The sequence below is a fragment of the Malaya genurostris genome, chromosome 1 (genome assembly GCF_030247185.1).
Source record: "Malaya genurostris strain Urasoe2022 chromosome 1, Malgen_1.1, whole genome shotgun sequence".
NCBI lineage: Eukaryota > Metazoa > Arthropoda > Insecta > Diptera > Culicidae > Malaya > Malaya genurostris.
The window spans coordinates 152,352,929-152,371,951 of NC_080570.1; the positions used below are offsets into that span (position 1 = coordinate 152,352,929).

At 37.4% G+C, this 19,023-nt stretch overlaps 2 protein-coding genes across 2 annotated transcripts; both read right to left on the bottom strand.

Annotated features, from left to right (window-relative positions):
• Positions 1-1,976: 1,976 nt before the first annotated feature.
• On the bottom strand, positions 1,977-3,092 carry LOC131426208 (peptidoglycan recognition protein 1-like). Its single transcript, XM_058588782.1, has one exon. The coding sequence runs from the start codon at positions 2,942-2,944 to the stop codon at positions 2,378-2,380; it is 567 nt and encodes a 188-aa protein (XP_058444765.1). The 5' UTR covers positions 2,945-3,092; the 3' UTR covers positions 1,977-2,377.
• A 2,931-nt stretch (positions 3,093-6,023) lies between these two features.
• Positions 6,024-7,264, bottom strand: LOC131426209 (peptidoglycan-recognition protein SC2-like). The gene has a single exon (XM_058588783.1). It carries the CDS (start codon positions 7,261-7,263, stop codon positions 6,697-6,699), a length of 567 nt encoding a protein of 188 aa, XP_058444766.1. The 5' UTR covers position 7,264; the 3' UTR covers positions 6,024-6,696.
• Positions 7,265-19,023: the final 11,759 nt, after the last annotated feature.

Here is a 19,023-nt window from a genome sequence, read left to right on the forward strand (position 1 = left end):
ATTTTCGGTTTATGGTGTTTTTCATTGAACTAACTTTTCTCGGAGATGGCTGAACCGATTTTTACAAACTTAGATTCAAATGAAAGTCCATGTAGTCCCATACAAAATTTCTGAATATTATTTGGATCTGACCTCCGGTTTCGGAATTTTGGGGTAAAATGTGCAAAAAATTGTGAAAATAAACTTTTCTCGGAGATGGCTGAACCGATTTTCACAAACTTGGATTCAAATGGAAGATCTTTAGGTTCCATACTAAATTCCTAAATATTGCACCGTCTATTCCTCTATCTGAAGAGAACATAAATAGCGTAAACAGCCTGATTCCATGAAGCGAATGGAAATAATATGACATTGTTCTTTGTCCACTAGATTTTTTATCGTGACGTCACAAATGAACAAGCATTCTTGACAAACAAGCTTAAACAAAAATCGAAAAACACGTCTTAAACGATCATCTTTAGACTTTGCAACTAGTCACTTTTATATAATAAATCTCAAAAACAAACAATTCCTGAATATTATTTCGATCTGACTTCCAGTTCCGGAGATATGGGATATGTGTGCAAAGAATGAAATCATGTATTCTAACTTTTCTCATAGATGGCGCTACCGATTTTCCCAAACTTAGATTCAAATGAAAGGTCCTAAAGTCCCATACGTAATTCCTGAATTTCATCCGAATCCGACTTCAGGATCCGGAAATATAGGGTAAAGTGTATTAAAAAAATTTTACCATCACTGGAAAGGGCGAAAAACCGTAAAAAAAATTCTAAATCGCCCTAAAATCTTCTCCAATTAAATAGTTTTTATCAGTAGACGGTCAAACAAACTGAATTCGGTTATTCTTTGAGGAATCGAAGAAAATTATTATGAAGAATACCACAGTATTATATATGATAATATGATTGATATGAGAAAGGCATCATTACACCACTAGGTGGATTAAAACAGGTTTTTATCCATTGAAAAAGGTAACAAAAATCAGCATGTAAGAGTGCAGGAAGTTATGGAGAACAATCGAGTGATCAGTCTATGAGTTGTGCCATCTTCTTACCATTCATGATAAAAAAAATGCATCTGATTGACAAATATTGCGAAGTTATTTCGTTTCAGCTCCATACGAATTGTTACGTTTGATAAAATCACCTGGGTTCGTTTCAAGTTACCCAAGCGAGTGCGACATAAGTAAAATATCCGTGTCATCACGGTACAACACCTTTTCTATTTGAATATGGCCTTTAAAACCAAAGCCTACTAATCAAACAGAACTGTACATGATGTTCAAACCGTAATCGCTTTTATACTCCTAGCCTACCCCAGTGAGTAATATAGTGTCACAACAGATTTGCGAATTAGAATAAATCACTACCTTATCGAGCTCTGGTATGCCATTTGTGTCTTTGATTTCAGACGTTGGGAACGCCCAAACCAACCGACCGACTGACTCTGACTCCGGTCGGACCGATCGGAGAACTCTCGAATTGGACCGGCGGTAGAATTGTGTTAGCATGTCGGCACACGTGCCGCTACTGTAAAACACGTACTGCTCGTTTCCAGCCTGAACATCCCATTTCATCCCGAGCGAGGGTAGTGGCGAAGGTAACGGGGAAGGTCAGACGATATACCTACCTTCTGTATTAACTGTAGCAACTGTCAGCCGTCAGCCAGTGGCAGTTCCGAAGCCATCTGCTGGAAATGGGAAATAAATCCAATTGTGAGTAACAGAAAAAGGCAATTTTCTCGAAGAAAACGAAATTTTCGATTGTTCCACCACGACCTGAATGCAGAGAGAAGGACAGTGGCTGAGCCTCGGTGTCGAAGGTGATATGAGAATGTCGTCGTCGAGAGCGATAAATAACAAGCCAACCTACGCACGTCGAGTCACCATGGCAAAATGGAATGAACTAAATTGGTCAGTTGGTAAGTTTATTACTGGTTAAAATCTGGAATCTATCTTTTTCTGTTTAATCCACCCATCTGACACCGGTATGTGAGCACCAGCCATTTGAAAGTATACCGATTACGTTGAGCCCCTCGCGTTTCGAGCCCCAAACACTGCGATGTTTTGATACTCATCGCGACTCTCAAATTGTGAAAATTTATCCTCAGTTGATGTCCCAAAACACTGTCTGCTGTATTTTAGGTAAACCGACAAGTTATTGTGAGAGAGTCGAGCCAAAATTCACTAATTTTCGTGCACTAAACAAGGTAAACGCGTAAAACAAATGTATTACTGTTTGTTTGTTTACATTGCAATCAGCTGATTTTGAAGTTCCGATTTTGATCTCATCAAGATGGCGTCGTGACAGGGGGCCGGTTTAATCTGACAGTTTAGTAATTGTTTTCTTCCGTTGTCAATTGTCAAAAAAAAAAATCATCATACGTTCGATTTAAACCGAGACCAACTGTGAATCTCTTTGAACAGCGCATTACCGGGACAGTCCGTATCCTTGACTTGTCGATGTCCAATCAACCAATAGGAACTGTCAATATGTCCCAAGGATATACCGCACTGGATCAGCGACTGAGCAGCCCGACGAGCGGCCACATTCGGAACAACATCCATAAATGATCCTAGCATGCAAATACCAACCGAACGGTCATTATATTTCGGAGCATGGGCTCCTTGGCGGCCCCAACCTCGACCCTCGTAGGCGGCTCCATTCTCTCCAACGCACCAATTGTAGCCGATGTCGGACCAACCATTGCTGTCAATGTGATAGCTCTGAATGTTGCGCATCTGCTGAGCGCATCCGGAATCGGTGGTGCAGTGAGCTCCCTCCGAATGGTGTATCACAACCCACGGTGCCGGTCGGTTCGGTAAAACGGCACTGGTGGCAGCACGAGCTCCCCATTTCGCCCGAGATATGATGCGTGGACACTGGGCCTTCGATTCAACCAGCGCAGTTGTGAAGAGAACAAACAAGATCGCGATTTTCCTCATCTTCTGTGTTTCTTTGGTATCGAAATTAGACTGAGTTTTTCATTCCTCAGATATTCATATTTAAACCATATGTAGGCAATATAGTGATAGTGTAGAGTGGAGCTTCAAAACCTTCTGCGTAATATTGGTAGTCAACTGATTTTCAGAAAGAAACAATTTTCTCCAACTCAATTCAAAAAGTCACATATCCAAGCCTAGATTCTCTAGAATATTCGAAGCAAAGATGTTCTGTGCAATAAATAGTAGGCCGAGCGACATCTCACCTCCACTCAAAATAGGCCAATCACCTCAATTTGTAAACGGAATACTATGTCAGTGTACACAGCTGCAAAACAATTTCAGATGGTTGTGCGTTTTCCTCTGTTTGCGAAGCCGATCAACGATGGATTTCAATGTTTTCATTGTCAGTACCCAGTTTTGACTGTTATGTGTCGAATGATCGCCAAACTACCTACAGAAAATTGTCATTAAGAAGCCAATTTTTTTTCTATTGCCTAGAAACTAGTATTCAATAGGACATATTTGACTAGAACGACGAGCCCCATAATGTATCTACTCTTTGGAGGGGCGTATGTTCTTTGTTTACGTATTATAATTTTTACTTTTAGTTGAAATTTGACAGTTGAGCAGTTATTTTTTGTCCAGTAGTTAAATTTTGCTAAGGCATGGTTCACAGCCAATTAATTCAACTCTTTGGTAAAATTATGCTAACTCTTAGTTAAAATTTGACAGACGAGCAGCTATTCAATCGTTGTCAAAAATAACCCTTCTCGTAAGCATGGTTATTTTTTGCAGTTCGACAGTTATTTTCCGATACTAAAAAAAATCTTGTTTAATGCCAAATGTCTTGAACCGTGGACCATCTCGCGAATTATTTTAACCTTCGGTTGAAATCGGACACTTGAGCGGTTTTTTTGTTTCCAGTAGATAAATTCAACTAAAACTGCGGCCCAGTTCAAGTTTGGCGGATGGAAAGTTATTTGGGTTTATTTTGCACTGGAAATAATTTTAATTAAAGAATTGATATTAATTTTTTTTTAGTATCGGTAAATAACCATCGATCTGTCGAAAATAACCACTTTCAAGCAGGGTTATTTTTGACAACATCAAAATAACTGCTCGAGTGTCAGACTTCACCCAAAAGTTAAACTTAACCGCGAAATGGTTCACAGCCTTAGACAGCCGAGCAGTTATTTTTGGTCGGGTAGTTAAATTTCACTAATACTTCGGCTCGTTTCAAAGTTTGACGGATGGAAAGTTATTTGGGCTTATTTTGCATTGAAAATAAAAAGACATCAAGTGGTGTAATAATTGCTGTACAGTGGACTTAAGAAGAACTTAGAGATAAACTTACTTCGTTTGACAATGTATTGGAATTTGTTTTCTTAGACTGAAAGTATAAAAAGAAAACACAGAAGAAAATTTTTACTAAAGGTCTGAAATTTTCAGTGTAGGAAAATGACTAACGAGTTGTCAATAATAACCACCCACTTGTGGCAGATTTCCCCCTAGACGGCTGGCTTTGTCTGCCAGCCAGTTTGGGGGCAGAATTCCGGCAAAAGTCTGGCAACAATGCAACAACCATTTCCGGCAGAGAATTTCGCCTAGCGGTTATTAACGGTTCTGTTTCTGTCAGATTCTTGCCATACAATATTGGTAGAATCGTTTTGAATCGGTTCTACATTTTTAGCGTCTTGGTTTCATTTCTTTATTAAAAAATCATTTGAAAGGCAATAAATTATTGCCCTTCATAATAATAATTATGAAAAATATTATTGCCAATAACAGTGCTTTCTCACTACCAAACATACCAATATTTCAATCTCATTTAACTCGTCTCAAGGTTCGTTTTTTTGTATGCACATGCGGGATTGGCACATTGTCGCAAAGCTGATTTACCGGTAGCGACACCTGCCAATGAAAAATTGAACCGAGGAAAGGATGATTCTTTCGGAATTTTTCATATCGGCAGTAGTGATTTGCAACATTTTTATCGTTTATTCAAAAGTACAAATAAATATCAGCAATAAAAGTACACTCGGACTAGAAGAGAACCGATTTCAAAGTGATTACTACTACTTCTTTTAGTGTAAACTACGATTAAATATGGAAAATCTTCAGATATGTGTGAAATTGGGTAAGGTTAGGTTTTTTCGCATCAACATTTTTTTAATCAGAATCCAGTGTAATGTTGAATTCTCGACTACTAGAATGTATGGCGATCGAGTACTATTGATTTTTGATACTTTATTGGTTATTTCCAGGCATTTGAAAAATGGTATCAAACCAAGTTTAATACTCCATTCTGAATAAACGGTAGATTTCGCATAATGAACTTAGATCAACATTACCGCCTCAGAGTAAAAACTTTTTCTTCAACTTCTACTATGATTTTTCAAATGAATTTGTCCGTTTTTATGAGAAATCGTTGAAAATGTGGAGTAATTAGAAATTTTCATACCGATTTGACAGCTCTTACTGAAAGAATAATCTCTAAAAAGCAGCGTCTCTACATTTCAGTTTTGCGACAATATGCCAATTGACGAATATCAAATGAAGTCGAATAAAAAAAATGGAAAAAAGAAGGAAGAGAGAAATAAACAAGGCACATACGGCGAGATAATGACGCAAATTCGCCTGTACAATTTTGACAGCTGCCGGAATGCAGTCAGCCTTCTGAGGGTTGCCAGAATTCCTCACAAGCGGGCATGCTTTCGAGCAGAGATGCCAGATATTTTAAAAGAAAATCTGTTTTGCTTTGCATAAAAAAACCTGTATTTATCTGTATTCACAAATAAAATGAAATTTCTACAATAAAATAATGATAATAGATGTTATTCCAATAGATTATGAATAAAGAATAACAGATTTAATGAGCATTAATTCTTCATATCTTCGTAAGTCATTGCCGCGCTCACAATTCATCGACGAAATTAAATAACACATGGATCAATAAGTCCCGAGACTAACAATGGAAACAACTTTTTTTTTGCAAATTTTTATTTTATTCATCAACATAATCACCTTTTAGGGTGATACAATGGTTCCAACGTTTTTTCCAATTTTTCAATACCATGTTTATATAAAAAAAATTATCTTTCGCTTCAAAATAAGCTTCAGTTTCAGCGATGACCTCCTCATTTGAGCCAAATCTTTTTCCCTGGAGCATGAAAATGTTGGCTTCATAAGTTGGCTTGGAATACAACGCCCAATATTCAACGTCAAGTCAAGTCAAGTCATACAACATCAAAGTTTTATGTTGCCATGACATGAATATCAGTGAATGGTCGATGATAACCAAGGTAGATCTTTTTGTTTCTATTGAAGTTTCGGAAGAAGAAAATGTCCAAAGATAGTTTATTTTTAAGTTAATTTTCCAATGAGAAAAGGAAAATATTCTTGGAAATAGAAGAAGTAAAGATTTTGAAATAAGATACCAAAAGATTTAACTTTGAGTATATATAGCTGACACCTCAGTACTCTGAAATGTGACAAAACCCAAATATAATAGATTCGATCCAGAATGTAATTGCTTGAAGTTCTATCAATTGGCAGTTTATTGAATTTAGGTTTGAGGTTACAGAGGAGAAAAGTATTTACAAATTCGACACAAGAAAGATTTACTATTCTTAAACAAAGAGAATTCCCGAATAGAAACAAAGAACGGTTATGCCAACTTTACTTGAAAAAGAGAAACACTAGAAATACAGATACTAAATAGGTTCGAAATAAATCAATCTCGAAAAGATTTCCTAGGCGGTCGAATTGAATCGAGACCAAGTGCCAATTTCTCTGAAGAGGGCGTCACCGGGACAAGCCGTAGCCCCAGCCTGCCGGTGTCCAATCAACCAATAGGAACTGTCAATGTGTCCCAACGATATACCGCACTGGATCAGCGATTGAACGGCACGGAGAGCGGCCCCATTCGGAACAACATCCGTAAAGGTTCCTATCAGACAAATACCCACCGAACGGTCGTTGTATCCCGGAGCGTGGGCACCCAGGCGGCCCCAACCTCGACCCTCGTAGGCGGCTCCATTCTCTCCAATGCACCAATTGTATCCGATGTCGGTCCAACCATTTCCGTCAATGTGATAGCTCTGAATGTTGCGCATCTGCTGAGCACATCCGGAATCGGTGCTGCAGTGGGCTCCGGCAGTATGATGCACAACAACCCACGAAGCTGGACGGTTCGGTAGAACGGCACTGGTGGCAGCACGAGCGCCCCAATCCTCCCGGGATATGATGCGAGGACACTGGGCCATCGACCCAATCAGTGAGGTTATGATGACAGCAATCGGGATCGCGAATTTCTTCATCTTCTGCATTAGACTGTGGCTTTCATTCGAATGAGTTTCATATTTATACCACCTGAAGGCAAGAGGATGGTAGAGTAGAGTGAAGCTTGTCACAGGAATCGTTTTACTTATCTAACTCTGATAAGCTATGTGTAGAAGTCCAGGTTTCACTATCGTGGAAAGTGAAATCACGAGACACCTGTACCGACGGGTTGTGGAACCTTCAAGTCAGGTGGATGACTTCCAACGACTTTCGGGGATTCCTACCTAATTATGGTACCTACCATAAATAAAATAAGAAAAAAGTATGTTTCTCTAATCTATTTCTAACGATTTCAGTTGTTTTTTTGGGAATTCTGTCATTGGAATTATCAAGCAACGAAAAGAAGATGCTTTATGACATAAATAGTAGGCCGAGTGAGTCTCCAACTTCTCTCAAAATAGCCTAATCACCCCACGACTGCTATGTCTGTGAACACAGTTGAAAAACAATTATTAATCGTCCGAAGCATATCAGACGGTTGTATGTTTTTTTTTTCATTTGTTCACTAGACAGGCCATCGACTGAAATCGATGTTCTTATTGGCAGAACTTTTGGTTTTGGTCACTGATAATCGCTTGAATTGTACGCTTGAAAAGTATTTCGATAGTCTGTCACGGGGAAATGATTGACTGCGGATTTGGAAAGTATTGACCAGTCGACCTTATTTCAGCTGTTGTTCAAAGAAAAGCGAATCTTCTTCTTTCCAATAGTTCCTAATTTGGTATTATCGTATATTTTCCGCAAAATTTCAACATGAATTATAGGAATTAAAATTAAATTTAAAACATCCACTGATGATTCTCCTCATTAGCTGTCAATGTCAGATTCGTTTTTATTTGGAAAACAACTGATTTTATTAATTAACTGTCATCGAAGATTCACGAAAAGGCATGAAATAATAATTTGGGTGCAGTAAATGATCTAATTTTTCTATAACATTCGAAGCAATTATTTATTTTCCTGATAATAACCTGATGGATAACCTGAGAATAACCGGCCCAAATGTCATAGGAAATCCCTGCAGTCAGTTTGAATTTAAGTTTTCTTCCCGAGAAAATTTCTTTTCTGTTTTGCAGCGCGACCGATTCCGGTGTGATTGCGCTGCTAGAAGCATTCGAAAACCGAAAATTCTCGGCAGAAGCAATGAATGTCACATAACATTTGATTAATTGCCCACCGTCGCAAAACGAAAAATCCGTCCGTTTCGTTGAAATGTAATAGACGATCTAAGCCAGTGTAGCGCTCAACAAATACTTTCGGAAGTAAGTCATCCACAGTGCCTTACCGTCGGAATTTATTGAGTTCCAGAGAAAGAAGCTTATATTTGACAACACAGCTGGAAAGCGTGCAACCAAAAATCGGTCTCGAAGAGAAAAAAAAATCAATCGTCTTACTCTGCATTCCACCGGGAATAGAGCTCTTAAGTTCCTATCAAAATATTCTTCCAAAACGATAGATTCACTTGTATAATCCATCGGGGAATTTCCTCGGTGACGACTCCACTTCCAAAAGGTAAAACCAGGATCGGTTTGATAAAAGTTTTTTTTTTCATTCCTACATAACAGAAAAAAGGCCCAACCTACTACTAACTACCCTTCATTGCATCTTAACTTCATCATCACAGTGTGCTTTGCAAACTACCGAAAACTTCCTTCGTCGTTGTGCACAGCAATCAAATATTTTTGTTTGTCAGGAATAAGCCCTCCGATCCTCTTTATCGGTTCGAACAGTCGTGACAAAGGGGAATAGTTCCTGTTTAAAATCAGTTCGAAAATACCAGACAAAGTGGATGGAAACTACATCGAATATAAATAGTGAAAACAGATATGCTTACAATTTCAATTTCGTAAAATGTAATATGAAAATTTGAAACTAAGAAACTTAAAACCAAGCTTTGAAAATTAAAAATGTCAAAATAAAATCGAAAGTTCAAAGATAAAACATACAAATTGAGAATTGAAAAATAAAAATAGTAGAATTATAGAATTTCAAATGAAAATTGAAAGTTGACATTTGAAGAATTGTACTAAAATAATTGAAAATTAAAATCGGAAATTAAAATTGATGATTGTCAAAAGGAAATTGAAGTAAATGTTGAAAACTTAAAAAAAAAATACAAAAAAAAAATATACATTCAAAATAAGAAACTAAAACAGCTGAAATTTCTGGTTATTATTTAAATACTAAACTAAAGCTCAATCTAAAATTAGTAATAGAATATTTCGTATTCTGAATTTAAAAATTTGAAATTATAATTACAAAATCAAAACTAAGTGCAACATCCAATATTAACAAATTTATGCTATAGTATAACAAGGAAACATCAAACCAAAAACAGAAAATTGAAAAAAGAAAATTGAAAAAGGCACATTAAAAATAAAAAAAAACTGAAAATTAAAAATTAGGAATCTTAAATTGAACATATATAGGATAGCCAAACATTAAAAGATTTTTAGCTATCTGCTGAAATTGAAAATTTAATACTAATAAAATGATCCAGATCCGGCTTCCGGTTCCGGTATTACAGTGCGATTAGCGAAAATTTTCAATTTCCTGAGGATTTTTTCACAAGCGATAGCAAAACGAGATGAACATTTTTATAAAATTTACTGCTATATTCATCTAATTGGCAGATCTTACTAATTAGTGAATATATAAATCTACACACTTGAAAAAAAACCCTGTGATTTTACATCTTATTAGATGCATATAAATGGATCGTCGCTGTTCACGCAAATTCACGTGGGAGAACATTAATTATTGTGTCTAAAACTCCATGGAATTAACTTCATTGAAATAAAAAAAAAAAGAATACTGATAGCAATTCTCTCGATTTGAACCGAGAGCCATTGGATCGCAAGTATGTCTGTTAATCGATTGAGCCACAGAAGCATACATCTGCTTCGCTGATAAAAGTCATTCGACACAGTTCATCAAGCTGAGCATTGTATGTGTCTGTTCGTGTATGTGTGTGAGTATGTGTCAAAACAGGTCACTCATAAAATAAAAAAATCTCAAAGTCCCATAGGTTGCTATTGAATTTCACACCGTCATTTAGAGCGACGATGCAAAAAAGGGTAAAGTTTTTCTAGGTTTGGCTTAAAACTGATTCAATTCGTAGGCTATATTAGTTACTTAGGCTGTGAACCATTTCGCGGTTAATTTTAACTTTTGGTTAAAATCTGACACTCGAGCGGTTAATTTGATGTTGTCAAAAATAACCCTGCTCGAGAGCATGGTTATTTTTGACAGGTCGATAGTTATTTTCTGACACTGAAAAAAATCTTGCAATGAAAATTCTAATAGTAATTCTTTAGTTGAAATTATTTCCAGTGGAAAATAAACCCGAATAATTTTCCGTCCGTCAAATTTTGAAATGGGCCGCAAATTTTGAAATGGGCCGTCAAATTTTGAAATGGGCCGACACAAAATAACCACTCAAGTGTCAGATTTTAACCAAAAGTTAAAATTAACCACGAAATGGTTCACAGCCTTACTAAACAAACCGACTTCAGTTATACTGGTTCCAAGTTCCCGGTTCCAGAAGTACCAGAAATAGTGGTCAAAAAGTTTAAAATGAGACTCACTCAATTTTCTCATAGATGATTCGATCGATTTCCAAAAAAGGGTCAAATAAAAGTTTCTATAGTCTCATAGGTAGTTGTTTAATTTCATCCGAATCTGATTACCGGTTCCAGAACTATAGGGTAAAATGTGTTCATTCGTTTAGTGCGACGATGCAAAATAAAGAAAAAATCTTATTAACTTGACATAACTGTTTACAAATTGAAAAGGTTATTTGATATTTTTGAAAATATAAGTAATATGAGAAAGGCATCATTACACCACTAGGTGGATTAAAAAAGGTTTTTATCTTGTCACACTCATCAACTCTTACCTCCGGAGCAGGAATTCTGCTTGAAAAAACAGAAAATGGAAATTATTAGATGTAAGGAAATTTTCCAACCGTTCCGGGTTTCGGAGAAATAAGTTTACGGGTTGTTTGCACGTGCTCCTGTTCAAAACTTTACAAGTTACAATGGAAAAGTTAGAATAATTCCCTTTATTATATTCAGCCTTCCCCTCACCTGAGCCGACTCCTCCGGTAAATGTTTAATAGAATACCGGAGCAAAAGTTTCCAACCGGTGAAATAGGATACTGCAGGAAGTCAATAACTTACAATTTCATTTCCTCCGCCTGGGTTTACTCGGGTGAGGGTTTCTATTGTTGTTGTTGTTGTTGTTGTTATATCACCTAATAGAGTGCAAGTATCTCAATTATCGTTCCTGTAATTCATGACTAATGCAATTTCTTTGCCGTTATTGGCACAGCACAGCACTGCCGAGTTCCGTTAAACTTCCAGCCAAATAAGCAGCAAATGCAACGTGATTGAATGACACCCCAACAACTGATGGAATAGTAATGCAGCTCAATGCAAGTTAGTGTACTCCGGGATTCACCTTTCGCCGGGTTTCTTTGCAGAATGTTTTTTTTTTCATAGTTCACAGAACGAGAAAAACTTTTCATCTGATTGCTCAGATCAACAAAAACTCCCCCGTTTGCCGACAATCCTTTCGGTTGAACGATTTTCAATGGTAAATTATTTTATCCGGCTCGTTTTCCCATCGTCTTCCGAACGTTGGCTTGCCATCCAGATTACGGGAAAGTTCGTCCCGATCGGAAGGAAGACGAACGATCGGTGTTAAATCACATTTAAAGTGTCTGAAAGTTCAGTTCGGTTTTTTTTCTTCTAACCCGTTCTTCCTTCGGCCCATCTGGCATAGCATTGACCATCATGCCGGAGGTTTAGTACGGAATAAAGTGAACGAGGGAAAAAAACTCTCTCTCTTTAAGCAACCTTAACTGGGTGAATCCTGTTCCCTCCTGGACGGCCGGTAAAAGTCGGAATATAAAATTGCGATTTTCATCACGTTCCAGCAAGTGGCAAAGCACGTGTTCAGCAAACATCCATCGCTGAAATATGGTTGAACTATAGAAGAAGAAAAAATATACAGTTACTATCAAATGCTACAGATATTTAACTGAGGAAAAATCGTTTTAAATTAGTGCATATTGTAATACGCTCACGATCAAATTCGATAGTGTTGCCAGTTCGTGTTGATGAGTTTGACATCTGACGTCCGTATGAAAATTTTCGGCAATCAAGTCGGCCGAGTCATTGTCGAAAGTCGTACAGAATCAACACCTCTGGGCAGGAAATCTGTTTGCAAAAAAAAGAGGGGCAATCGTGATTAACATTTGATCAAAGAGCGCAGAATTGATAACGGTGTGAAGAGCAGGAGGAACTGGAACTCGTTAGAAAAATGCACTGAATTGTGAAAGCACTGATTATGGATTTTCCTTCTTCTATCGGTGCAATGAAGTTGCGGAGACCAACCGAGACCTATCTCATCTATTGTTCCAACACGTATGAGGCAACCCGCTTCTCTATCTGATGAGTTGAGTGATCATTTATCCCCAACTCAAACGTTTTGCTTTGAATCATCACATCATTGCTTGTTGGGGGGGGATGTTCCGGTATTGGGTTCTTCTGAAACCAGGCATCGATTATGTTGAAAAGCAGTAATGCATAGGCGGACGACGGGAGATTCTTTCAACCCCGCGGAGCTCGGATTTTTTTAAAAGTTCTTTGAAGCACGTTTCAGAAAGGGTTATTAAAACTCTATTTATAGATTATATGTCTTTAACAAACCTCTGTTCCAGTAAAAATTCTTTGATGATATTTTTAACTCATTTGAGTGACTCGCCTTGTGATAGATATCGATTTTCAATTGAAAACGCAAATAAACTTTCTCCGATTTCTGTCGATAGATGTTCATGACTATTCCTACTTCGTTTTAAATGCGTTCTGAAGCATTTTAAAATGTAGAACGCAATCAACGAAATAAACCTTTAGGGCATGTTCATGAGTGTTCCAGTTCTAGATGCCTAATTTATGTCAGTTTTACAATTTCAATCCAGAAATTATAACAAAATAAACTAGCAGCCCCAGCAGCGTTTTATCTATGTTTCAAATATAGAAAAAAATAGAACGGCAGTGTATACCAGTTTTAAATTTGACAGTAGAACTGTTCGAATAAATAAAACTAAAACGGCACAGATAAAACGCTGCTGGGGCTGCCAGTTTATTTTGTTATAATTTCTAGATTTAAGTTTTGAAACTGACATAAATTCTGAATCTAGAACTAGAACACTGCTGAACATGCCCTAATAATCGTTATAAAACACGTGTTGACTGTCGTTTTTTGTTGGAGTTTGTTTATTTTCATATGTTTAGACTGTTCGCAACACTGTTCTATTCCATATGGGCTGATCTATTTCAGGTCAACGACTAAAACATGTCAATCGAAACGCTGAGAGAACAACAGAACTTGAACTGCTCGACGAATTTGTTTAACAATAATGAAAATTTTATACAAGAATAGAACACTGTTTTAATTTTTTTTGCGTGACGAAATATCAAAGCGTCTTATTACTTTTTTGACATTAGAAGCTGCCAATGGAAGCTGTAAATGTTTTGAAATGGAAACTGTGAATGTTTTTTGTTTGTTCAAGCTTAATTTTAAAGCACACTAGCACATTGTCATCAAGAAATTCTTCTAGAAGTTCGTGATAAAAAATCATATCGTTTTCGAAGTCATTCGTTTTCATTTGTTTGTTTTTTTTTTCTGATTTGAAACATCACAGTGGGTTGACACAACATAAATACATTTACACAACAAAAATATAAAACGTGTCCCATAGTAAAGTATTCACAACAAAACAGATATGAAATCTTCGCGTTGAGATCATGGAGCAGGAGTTTAATTTTTGACAGTTTTAAATTATGCGACTGCCTGTCATTTTAGAACAAATATTCATCATAGCGTGGCGACAAATATTCATCATAGCGTATAAGATATTACGAAGCGTTACATGCGTTACTTATTTGTAAATAATAAGCATTACGAGGTATTACATGCGTTGTATTTTGGTGAGTGTAAGTGTTGAAAACATGCGTTACATGAGTAACTTATAGTTTGAAGGCGTTACTTTTTTGTGAGCTATAAGCGTTAAATTCGTGTCAAGTATGAGCGTGACGAGGCATTACAAGCGTTACTACTTTGTTAGTTGCGTTATTTTTCGTAAATACGAGGCGTTACTTATTTGTAAGTAAAACATGTTACGAAGCGTTACATGCGTTACTTTTTAGTAAGGTAGAAGCGTTACGAAGTGTTATATGCGTTACTATTTGGAAGTCGTAGGGCGTTACTAAGCATTACATGCGTTACTTTTTTGTAAGTCATAGGTACTACGAAGCGTTACATGCGTTACTTTTTTGTAAGTCATAGTCGTTACGAAGCGTCACATACGTTACTTTTTTCTAGTTATAGGTGTTACATGCGTTAATTTTTTGTAAGTCATGCGTTACTAAGCGTAAGATTTAATTGTAAATCGTAAGATTTACGAATCGTTACAAATCGTTACAATTTTCTTTTAAGTTGTAGGTGCTACGTGGAAAGCGTTACTTTCAAGTAAGTCATGGGGATTCTTTTTGGGATTATTGGTCTAATATTAAACTTGGCCGTAGCCGTACCGGTCAATGACCGAAAAAGCGTTTGCACCAAAACAACTAACTAGATTCTAGTGAGCTTAAGGTATTATTTGACTGTGAGCAACCACAGTAAGCTTCGATTTTTCCCCAGTCAAATTTTGCACGACAAATTCACACCAGTCTGCGTACGTTCGCTTCAGCAGTTTCATTCTTCCGGATTTGGTTCCACGCCAAAATGCATCTCTTTTCGCTATTACAACACCATAATCTGCTATTTCCTCATTCAAAATTAATCAGTAAATTGCATAACTAATGCAGCAGCGCCATAATCTCCTGAAATCGTCGTCGAAAGTCGTACGTAAGTGAAATGCATGACTATAGTTCCGTTCCGTTCCGTACCGCTTCTCGTACCTCGTTGCGATAATGTTAGGAACCAGGCGAAGATTAGTTCTTTCATTCCATGCAAGCTGGAGGCTAATTGCCATAAGTGCATGCAACATAAAATTCACCATCGTACCAGGGAAATATATTCCAATTCACTATACTGTTAGGTCGCTAAACCAGAGTTCCACCCCATCAGTCGTTCACCGCTGGGTGGTCGGAACCTATCCGAAGGCAAACATTTTGCCAAACTGGCAACGATTGCACGCCGGTGCTAATATCTTCCCAATAATCTTCAAGCGGGTGATTCGACTTCCCAAATTCACTCTTTTCAAATGTTTAATTACCCGACTCGGCGGCACAGTCTTACCCCTCCCTTCCGCTACCGGATACCGGGTTCGAAGCTGGATTCCACAAAAGGGTACCGACTGGTTGGTCTGTTGCGTCCAGGAAAGTGGAAACTCGTGATTTTCACACACACTTAATTACCGTACTCGAATGTCCCGCAGTTCTACTCACTCCCGGCCACCCCCTCCACCGTGGGTGGAATGGATGTCTGCCGAAGCGCTAACTTTACCGCGGGATCCCAAATTTCGTCTGCTTTCAGGTGGCACAGCGGTAGGCAGCACCGGATTCTTTCCTGTTCGCTTGGGATTGTTTTGGAACATCAGCCCCAGAAGAAGTGAAATAATTTTCCGCTTCGACGGTTAAATCCTTTAAACAAATCCCAGTAGTCTGCGCCTTTTCGGCATCTCTGGGCATAATAGATTTCATCGGTCTGTCTCGGCGAGGGGTGGGAATGGGATTAACTTTTATGTTCGTGAGTTTTCCGGCGGAAAAGTGTTGCGCTACTCTGCGGAGTGATTGAAGAAAGGACTAATTGGCGGGGGACGGCACACATCCGCCAAGGGGGAGTAAGCCAAATTTCTCACGATGATGACCTTCGAACCTTCGCTAACACCCGGCCAACTGGGATTAGAAGTTTTAGGGTAAACTTTGTCGCTTAATGAGCATGTTTTCAAGAAGAGACATTAACACGTGCGGGAACAAATTGCGGTACGAATGTCTGGAACGGATTTTACCTTGAACGAACAATCAAAAAGTTGTTTGATTTTACGACACTTAGTGGCGCAAGTCCAGCGCAGATTGCCTAACATCAGTGCCTACTACGATTGCAATCTAAAGTAGGACATATTGAGACGAAGAGCGTGAAAAACTTCGAAGGAAAATTGTCGTACTCCAAGTACGACAAACTTTGATTACCTATCTCGGCTTTTGAACTTTCGGCACTTCCAAACTAAAAAAAATCTCAGCAAAATATGAGGTTTTGTTATTGCCGTATCCTCTTTACTGTGTACATACTGCTGTCAACAATTGTTTCTTTTCGCAGATCTATTGGTTAAAATTCGATTCAGACTATCCGTCACAGTCAACCTCCGTCACCGTGACCGTCAAAATTAATTACATGCATTCTTATGAAGACATTTACACGTAACGTCACCGTCACGGAACGTCTTGACGGACGGAACATGTTAACGTTCCGGTAAAGAAAGTATTGAACTAATTTTGGCGGAAGCTGACGTTCCGGTGACGGTGACGGAAGGAGACGAATCGTCTGAATCGTACATAAAATGACGTTTTCGGCAGCTCGGTTGTTGAAAACTCGTCATTAGATGTACACGGAACCGCAAAACAACCTAATTTTAAGTACATTCCACCCAATTTGGGGACTCCGTTCAACAGATTCGAATGATATCAGATGAAAATGAAATTTATGGCAACTGACCGTCAGCATATCGATACAAATTCATACGACTTTTGCTGTCATTTTCTTATGCGGCTCCCAGAATTCATCATCAGTCGAATAATCGTACCTTAGTCATTTGAAGTTTTGCTTGCTCAGTTTCAAGTGCCAAGTAGTCTAGATGCGTCATTGGTTTCGCTGTTGATAGTGAGCAAGTTCGAATGAATAGAATTATAAATGGAGTAAAGTATTAAAAATAAAAACTAAATGAGGAAACTATTAATTTATGTGTATTCTGTAATTGATATTTCAGCTACCTGGTTTATATTTCATCTATTATCTTGAACCAACTCGAATGTTTACATAAACCTCATTTGAAGGCCGTTCTCACACTATTGAAAGAGATATTTTGTTACTTCCAGAGATCAACTGAGGGTGGTTAAACTGAGCTTTGATTTGACGAGAAACGATTGAACAACTGAATGCTGCCCGTTCGGGCCGTCAGCGAACGTTGTGTGTGTCAGAGTGTGAAGTTTACTGCAGTAGAGAGAGAGAGAGAGAAAGAGAGAGTCAATGTGTTTCACATTTGGTTTCAATTGAATTGAAAGAAGTTTTACTGCACTGTCGTTCAGAAACCCAATTTTAGGTAAAGTGGCGAAACTCTCGCTGTTGGGTGGCTTTGCTCTTTGTGCTTTGACAACAATGGAACGAGCAAATGAAAGAGAAGATTCAAAAGAACTCAAAATTAAGTAAAAAGAAGTCAAATAATAGGTAGTTTTTTTCCGCGTATTCGAAGATCTGGGGCTAGTCTTAAGTACAACAAACATAATCCATAATCTCGCCCATGCCATATTTCATGATTTTAAGCTTTTTTATATCATAATAAAGTGATTGTATTATACAATAAAAATACTTTCCACATTGACAGGAATTAAAAACGAATTGATCTTGAATCCAATTGAAAATATTATTTTTAAAAAAAAATTATCGGTGATATTGACAACACTTTTTGTACTATCCTGTAGTAATTTCAATTTCAATAAATTTTACTTGCTTATGTCATTTTCAACCCATCATGAGTACAGACTCCAATTAGATTTTTTATCGTGACGTTACAAATGAACAAGAATTCATCCTTGACAGTTCAGCGGTACTGTTTGGCATATTGTCGCAAAACTGAAATGTAGAGGCGCTGCTTGTTTAGAGATGATACTTTCAGCAAGAGCTGTCAAATCGGTAGGAAAATTTCTAATTACTCAACCTTTTCAACGATTTCTTATGAAAACGGGCAAATTCATTTGAAAAATCATAGTTGAAGTTGAAGAAAAAGTGTTTACTCTGAGGCGGTAATGTTGATCTTAGTTCATTGTGCGAAATCTACCGTTTATTCAGAATAGAGCATTAAACTTGGTTTTAAACCATTTTTCAAATGTCTGGAAATAACAAAAAAAGTATCCGATATAAATAGTACTCGTTCGCTATACATTCTAGTACTCGAGAAATCAACGTTACACTGGTTTCTCTTTAAAAAAAATGTTGATCCGAAAAAACCTAACCTTACCCAATTTCACACATTTCTGAAGATTTTCCATGTTTAATCGTAGTTTACACTAAAAAAAGTAGTAGTGATCACTTTAAAATTGATTTTCTTCTACTCCGAGTGTACTTTTATTGCTAATATCAATTTGTACTCTTGAATAAATGATAAAAATATTGCAAATCACTACTGCCGATATGAAAATTTCCGAAAGAATCCTCCTTTTCTTGGTTCCATTTTTCATTGGCAGGTGTCGCTACCGGTAAATCAGCTTTGCGACAATTTGCCAAATGTTTATTCTCCAGTGAATTTTTGTTTGTTTGTAATTGAAATTCGAATAATCAGAGAACATTTTGAGCAATTTTACGCAAATTTGGTATATGTGGAATAAAATTTCATTCAGAATTTAACTAATTACTCTATTCTTGGCACATGGCAAATAAAGCATTACTCAGTATATGAGTAGTTTTTACCCAAAAAAGTGGAAGAACTCAAAATTGAGTAACTAAGGAGTTACTCT